The sequence below is a fragment of the Cibotium barometz genome, chromosome 52, assembly GCF_041138505.1.
Source record: "Cibotium barometz isolate CiBa-2024 chromosome 52, ASM4113850v1, whole genome shotgun sequence".
In the NCBI taxonomy this organism is placed as follows: Eukaryota; Viridiplantae; Streptophyta; class Polypodiopsida; order Cyatheales; family Cibotiaceae; genus Cibotium; species Cibotium barometz.
Window position 1 is genome coordinate 39,994,497 of NC_141097.1, and position 7,521 is coordinate 40,002,017.

The 7,521-nt window shown below is 41.2% G+C and overlaps 1 protein-coding gene across 1 annotated transcript; it reads right to left on the minus strand.

Moving 5' to 3' along the window:
* Positions 1 to 344: 344 nt before the first annotated feature.
* Positions 345 to 2,563, minus strand: LOC147609105 (violaxanthin de-epoxidase-like protein). Its single transcript, XM_086788586.1, has 3 exons — positions 2,357 to 2,563; positions 2,046 to 2,260; positions 345 to 1,915 (listed from the first exon to the last, which is right to left on the minus strand). Exons 1-3 carry the CDS (start codon positions 2,499 to 2,501, stop codon positions 638 to 640), a joined length of 1,638 nt encoding a protein of 545 aa, XP_086644712.1. The 5' UTR covers positions 2,502 to 2,563; the 3' UTR covers positions 345 to 637.
* Positions 2,564 to 7,521: the final 4,958 nt, after the last annotated feature.

The window sequence follows — 7,521 nt, forward strand, 5'->3', positions numbered from 1 at the left end:
ACATAGCTGGTTGGTTGATCGGCCTGATGCCCAACCTGAACAACTGGCTGCCCATCCTGTCAGCCACCTCTCCAGGCCCATCTGGCACCTACATGCAGCGGCCTAAATCCACTTCTTCCCTTCCCAAACTCATTCCTAGGGTCACATGGACATCCCATCCATTGCAGAGGCTGCTAATCATATTCTGCAGGTGCACCACACACTTTTGAATAGTAAAGAATATAAACGCAAATAGGAATATTTGTTTTGCCTCAATGTCAATGAGAGTCTATGAAAAACAAATTGAAAATGACATTCAAGATGTCTTAAAGACAACAATGAAACACTAAAACTTTGCGAAATTTGATCAACACCACATCATAAAGTTTATTATAAACTCAAGCATGTCCTTATTTCTTTCCAAGATTGGGGACTCATACTTCCCCATGTAATGGTCATAGGGAGTAATACAAAAAGAGACCTTCCAAATTTCGTCACAGCCAGGTAGGGTACAGACTTTTGGGCTTAAACACCCCCATTAGTCGGTAAAGGTATAGCGATTTGGTTTCACCATCACTGAGTGATTCCCCTTGTTTCACTATTCCACAAGCTGACCAAGCTCTACTATCAGCTTGTGTAGGCCAAAACATACTTGCTCTTATCTCCATAATGATGTGAGTTGTACACCTGCATCTTCTGGTATTCCTAATGGAGGACCTTCGCAAGATGTATTGTTGACCATATACATTTCCCAGTCCTTGACTCCACATTTTTCTAGAGCCATACTAAGCCTCTTATGCTCAGATATATTAGGCCACTGACCATCCGGTGTGACCAGAACAGCACCTGTGTAAGACTGGCCAGCAGCTGCTGCCGCGCCACTATAAAAGAAAAGTCCCCAGCCCAAGTCATCTGTTACATCAACGATTCGCCAGAATTCTTTAGACACTACACCATTGTCTAGTACGGAGAAAAAAAAGGTCCCTGGTGTAGCACCCCTTTTCACCCTGTAGTGCCTTCGTCTCCAGACCAATCTGCCATCCAGCGTTTTGACTTGAAACACTGGATCATACCACATTGAGCCCTTAGCCTTCCCTCTGTAAAAGATTTGGAATTGGCAAGGGAATTGATCATATGCAGGGTTCTGCCCAGCTGCAACTCTCCAACTCCATTGGAGCTTCCCGAACCAGCCAACAAAAATATCTTCGGCAAGGGCATGGCTGAGGGGCTTGTCTCTAAAAATCTTCATTGGTTGCACATCAGGCTGTGAGGGGATATCAGAAGTCAAGCCGAGGCAGTTATGTTTCTGCAGGACACACAGAGAAAACGCTTCCAGTTCAGGGCTTTCATAAGACACAATGCACTGATAACTGCAAACTTGATCTGTTGGTGCACAGCTTGTGAGACAAGACAATGCTTTTCTACAATTGGGATTGGAAAGGCAGGCCAGAATCTGGGGACCACAGTTTTTAAGCATACACTTAAGGGTATTCCAGTCACTGGCTCGCAAGCTCTTGAGGCTTTCAACGGGTGAGACATATTTATCAATCAAAATCAGTAGCACGAAGCGGATGTCATCACTGTTATTCCGCATCCACGCTTCTTCCACAAGGCTCACCACCTGCAACACCTCCTTCATGTCATTTCCTGGAAGTACGGCACGAAGTCTCACAATAGGATCTTTGGGCAGTAAGACTTTTCCTTTCAGTCTTGTCTTTAGATAAGACGAAGAGTCGAAACAAACAAGGTTTGGAACACTGGCAGAATGCTTGAGGATCCAATCCACAGAAGTAGGGTCGTTTACACTCACAACCACCCATATGTCTGCTGTCTGCATGTCTGCTCTACATGTTCCATTGGGCTGTTCATATGGCAACGTCTTGTCGTTGAAAACAATCATTTCATAGCAATCGTTCACCCATTTCAAACGCTGGGCCTGCCAAGGAGGGACCATCTTCCAGTCAGCTGCGTGTGGACCTAGGCCTTTAACACGTCTACTTCTATCACTAAAGAAAACGATTTGACATTTAAAGGGTTGAAAATTAAAATGTGGGCAAAGCACTCACTGTATGTTGCATGACATCTTCCCAGGTGGCTTGCCCTAAGGGGCTGGCAGCATTATCCCCCACAATGGCAACCAGCTTGGCTATGGCTTTTTCCGAGAAAATTTCGGTAGAAGGGGAAGCTGCCCCGCCAATGGCCTGTCGAGATGCACGTGCATGAAGCTGCAATAGCCTCTGCCTCTTCTCTAAGACCGGTTGCCCCCCACCAAGACAGAAAGCTAGGGGAACAATCGAAGGGTCCCATGAATTAATTGAATTCAAAACAACAAAAATTTGGAAGCTAAAATGAAACCTACAAAGAGCCTGAAGCCTACCTGGTGAGCTAGCCGCAGAGGGCTTGTCTGGTAATGCAAGAGCTCCACCAAGACGATTCGTGCAGTTTTGGGCCTGCAACGAAGAGTATAGCATGATGCATGGAGATGAACATCCCGAGAACATATGCGAGGGAGAAAGCTTCATCTAGGGCAAAGGAGCGGCAGTTACTAATCTAAAGCAAAGCACAGAGTGTATTTATTATTATGTGTTTGCTCAATCATTGATTATTACTAATGCGCACCTCTTACGCAATGGCAATAACTAACAACTAACTAAACGGTCATAGATGCACCAATTGCCATGCAGATACTCTCAAGCTTGTAGATAACATTAACAAATGGGTTTGTAGATAACATTAACAAATGGGTCAAGCAATAAAATTTTGCTTTATTTTTCTCTTCAACTTAGCATATAGAAATTGTGAGGGCTAAAAAGCAATCCTACTAGGCATCTGGCTGTGTAATCCTTTTCCATAGAATAAACCAAGTCTGGTGGCAAGCATACTAGAGGTTTAGTGGAAACAGGATTACCTGAAGGGAAGGCGTCCTTTGCTGGTGTCTTCTTGGCTGCCTGTGCACCTTCCTCTACTTGTTTCTGCAGTAGCAACAGGTTCAGTTCTTCTACTTTGGCTCTGGATTCCTCCAGTTGCTTCTTGGTGTCCAAGAAGTCTTCAATCACCTAGTCATACTTCATCAATGCATCTCGATTCAAGTCCCCCTTAGGCGGCAAAGTGCTAGGTATGAGACCAAAAAATGAGCACAATCCTGCTTGGCATCCTCAAATATTAGTGGAAGTTGATCTAGACAAACCCGTAATAGATGAAATTGAGATTAATGGTGGTTACTATAACATTCAACAGGAAATTTTGTACAAGCACCTTCCCAATGCCTGCTTCCATTGTGGAAAGCAAGGGCATGTTATCAAAGAGTGTCCTTCCAAATATCCCAACCAGATCACCACCAATCCCCCTGTCCAACAACCTGCCAACAGCAAAAGCCAACCCATTGGAGTAAGTAATAATCAGGCCATTCCCCCCCCCTCCCCCCCCCCCCCAAGCACCCTCTTCTTCAAAGGACAAAGGAGATAAGTTCACCATTCCCAACAGGAGGAAGACTTTTAGACAGAATAGGTCTGGCCACCAGAGGATATTTTGTTGAAGACCCCCTGAATCTAATTTACTGAAACTCATAAGGCTGTGTAGGAATTTCTTATGGGGAGGGAACCCTTGGATTTAAAAATCCCTAAAGTTAGGTGGGACTGGTGTTGTTTGGAAACTAGCAAAGGAGGTTTAGGCCTCAAAGATGTGACCAACCTTGCTGATAGATTGGCAGCCAAATGGATATTGAGAAGTTTTTTCCACCCCTTTGAAGACTGGGCATGAATGATCAATAGGAACTCTGGCTAGTTCCAACTCAAACAATTCCCCAAATGGAAGAACCTTCTCCCACTCACAATCATGGCAAGTAAATTTTTTATAAAACCGGCTAGCAGCCAGCTTGTCTCATCACTTTGGTCTACTTGAAATGCTATAAAGGTTGACCTTGTCCTATCTGAGAAACCTAGTAACACTTGGGGAATCCATGGTAGAGATTCCCTTTGGTGGCCAATTCATTCACCTTCCCCCCAGTTGATGATGCTCAGGCTGAGAGTGCTCTTAGGACGCATAGGATTGGCATATGCAGTTGGTGGGATATCTAGGATAGGGATAACAATACCTAGATGTCCATAGCTGAATTGATTAGAACTTATAATGTATCCAATAATGCAGAGCTTGACCTTATTGGGGCAAGGATCAATTTGTGGAACCACTCAGACATTTGGCTGCTCTCAATCAGAGATCTTCCACACCCCAATGCATTCCATTGGAAGATTCAGAATGGTCTGTTCCCCATTCCCCCCCCCCCCCAAATAGAGTGCTCCCCTTATTCACTGAAAACTAAACACGAGATGGGGAGTATGTATGGACACATCTCAATGGTACTTTATTTTTGGTAAGCTATGGAATAAATATGTGGAGCCAAAAAAATCTTGCCTGGCTTGGTTGATTATGCACAGAGCTATTTGGACATAGCAAAAAGCCCTCAGATTAAATATTGGGGTTGGGAAATGACATAGATGCTGTGATCTGGAGGATGACCTGCACATCTTCATACATTGTCCTCTTTCAAAAGAGTGTTTCAATGCTTTGGCCAAATGCATTCAGAATTGAAATGCATACACCTTATGCTGGAAAAACCTAATACTGGGAGAAAGCATTGGGTGCACCATGGTTGTCTTAAGAACTAAAATGCTATGGTGTCTTTGGTTACATAGACTTGAGTTCATTTTTAATACAACCCTACTAACCACATCTAGCTGAAAGAGAACTTGATTCAAGTGAAAGATGCATACAAAGGAGGCTGAAAGATCTGGACACCAAATTAGATCAACTTCACAGAAAAGCTAAAGATAGGCAGGTGGATCAGTTGAGTCATGCAATTTAGGAACTGATTATGATGAGAGAGACAGTCATTTCCAAGGATATTTTGCTTATTAAAGTTCTCTATATATTGTAACTTCTTCTTCTAATTTCTTAATATAATCTGCCCTTATTTGAAAAAAAAAAAGAAATTGTGAGGGCTACGCAAAAATTAAAAGAATTATTACCTTCGATCGATAAATTATCAATGGAATCAATGCTAGATTGTAGTGGTAATTTCTATTTATTATTGATAATTCTACCATTATCATTAGCAATTATTATATTGGTAATATTATCATAATTATTCTCTAGTTTGGGTCCCTAAAAATTGAATAGATGATTGTAGGCAAGAGGTTGGCAACATCTCCTTGAGCACCTCTAGTATAGAGAGGATTCTGGCACAAAAGTCCCTCCTAGAAATATTTTGATTCTGGAAATCCTGTAAGAGCTAGCTAGCTTGCCATCGTAGTTGGCCTTCCGAAGTTGCCCATGAGCGTGGTGAGAGACGAGCCACATTAGCTTTCTCTTTCACGGCATAAGAAGTGTGCTTGTGTTTGTACCCTCAAAAGAGAGTCATGGGGGTCATTTGGGTGAGGCGATTTGCTTTCATGCCTAGTCCGAGAAATCCCTACATGCGCATGGTGTATGGCTAGATATAAAGAGAATCCATTTTGGTTTTAGTCATCTCCTAATAAACACGAGGAAATATTGGGTAATCCTACTAGCTTGGAATGGACGGATGAACGAAAACCCATAGTGTTGTTGTCTTCTTTGAGATCATGCACTTATGCCAAGAATCCATTTTCGTTTTAGTCACCTCCTAATAAACACGAGGAAATATTGGGTAATCCTAATAGCTTGGAATGGACGGATGAACGAAAACCCATAGTGTTGTCTTCTTTGAGATCATGCACTTTTGTCCCACAATAGCTTTCTTGCCAAGTAGATCCACTAAATCCCACGTATCATTTTTTTGAATGGCATGAATTTCATCTTGCATAGCTTTCACCCAATTTGGATCTTCTTGAGCCTCTTCAAAAGACTCTTCAAAAGACTCTTCAAAAGACTCTTCTTGAGCCTCTTCAAAAGACTCTGGTTTATCTCTACATTATTTAGAGAACTAAGAAATACAAAGTCAGCAATATCTTACTAAAGAAGTAGTTCTAGCATCGAATCTAGTTCTACTTTGCAAGGAGCATACAATTTTCTATTATGTAAGGTGCTTCTAACCCATCTAGGCATAAACATAGATTCATTGATTATTTATTGATCTTTCAACATGTACTACATCATCCAGCTCATTTGAAGTTGGTGCATCAAATCCTTGAGCATTCCCCCCTTATAAAAACAAGGATCAATAGGCAAAATCTATTGAGAATCAACAGATATTGGCATAGGCAATAACCCATCAAATATGTCTAGAGAATTAAGATAGGATATTATTGAATTCCATCATTGGATAGACAGAATCCTTTGCAAAAACGACATCCTTACTAATAATAATCTTCATTGTGGGAGGATTGTAGAGATGATAACCTTTGCTTTCAGCACTATAACCAATAAAAATGCATTTCACTACGTTATCCATCAAGCATAGTTCTGTTTTATGCTAGCACATGTACATATGCCAAACAACCAAAGACACATATGTGTTCGATTAAACTAAGCCTCATAAGGAGTGATATTCTTCAAAGCTTTAGTGGGGCATCTGTTCAACACATAGGTAGCACAAAGAACTGCTTTCATCTAAAACTTGTATGGACGATACTAACTTTTAACCATGCATCTAACCATCTTCATGAAAGTCTTTTTTTGTCTCTTATCAACAACACCATTTTGTTGTGGTGTACAAGGAGTTGTACACTAATGCTTAATGCCTTTTTGTGCCAATTTTTTTTTAAATCTTAAAATGTATTAGACATATATTTTCCCCCTCTATCTGAACGGAGAGTTTGAACTTTTAAGCCAATTTCATTTTCAACCATAGCAAAAAGACAAAATATCTATGATTTTTCTTTCATAGGGTAAGACCAGTTGTACTCCCAAAGAAGTAGTCCTCATCGGACCACACATATCACTGTGTAGTCCTCATCGGACCACACATATCACTGTGTATGAGCCGCAATTTGTGATCAGTTCTATCTGTTGCATTCTTTGGGAAAGGTTGGCAAGAAAGTTAACCTAGCATGCCATCTTTCATTTCACTAGAAGTGTCTACCAGAGAAGCAATGTCACACTTGTCATCATACATGTCCAATTTATACAGACCACTGGTGGTTAAAGATCCTGTAAAAACAATCTGTTTGTCCTACTCTCTGTCAACAAACAACAAATTATCATCTGTAAATTCAACATTACGACCCCTATTTACTAGAGTGGGCACATGCAGCAGATTCAACAATTTGTTTGTCATGTTCTCTGTCTCAATGGATAATGTATTTATCATCTACAAATTCAACATTTAAACCCCCCCCTTGCTAGAGTGGGCACACAAAGTAGATTCTTGTGAATTCCTAGAATAAACAGTACATTTTGAAAACGAAGATTTCAGCACTTGCAATAGTGAGAAAAATCTCACCAATACCTTTGAGACGGGGCAAGAGGCATTGTTGACACATATAACAATGTGAACACCTTGCATAGTCTCCATACGTTTGACCAAACTTCTTTGAGAAGTTATGTGCTTAGAAGCACCACTGTCAA

Bases quoted from the DNA above. Each gene is read 5' to 3' on its own strand.
- LOC147609105 (XM_086788586.1), bottom strand. From the start codon at position 2,501: ATGAAGCTTTCTCCCTCGCATATGTTCTCGGGATGTTCATCTCCATGC. The intron at 2,261-2,356 runs GTAGGCTTCAGG...TTGTTCCCCTAG, and splicing joins CTCTGCGGCTAGCTCACCAG to CTTTCTGTCTTGGTGGGGGG. The intron at 1,916-2,045 runs GTGAGTGCTTTG...CCTCCTTGGCAG, and splicing joins AAGATGTCATGCAACATACA to GCCCAGCGTTTGAAATGGGT.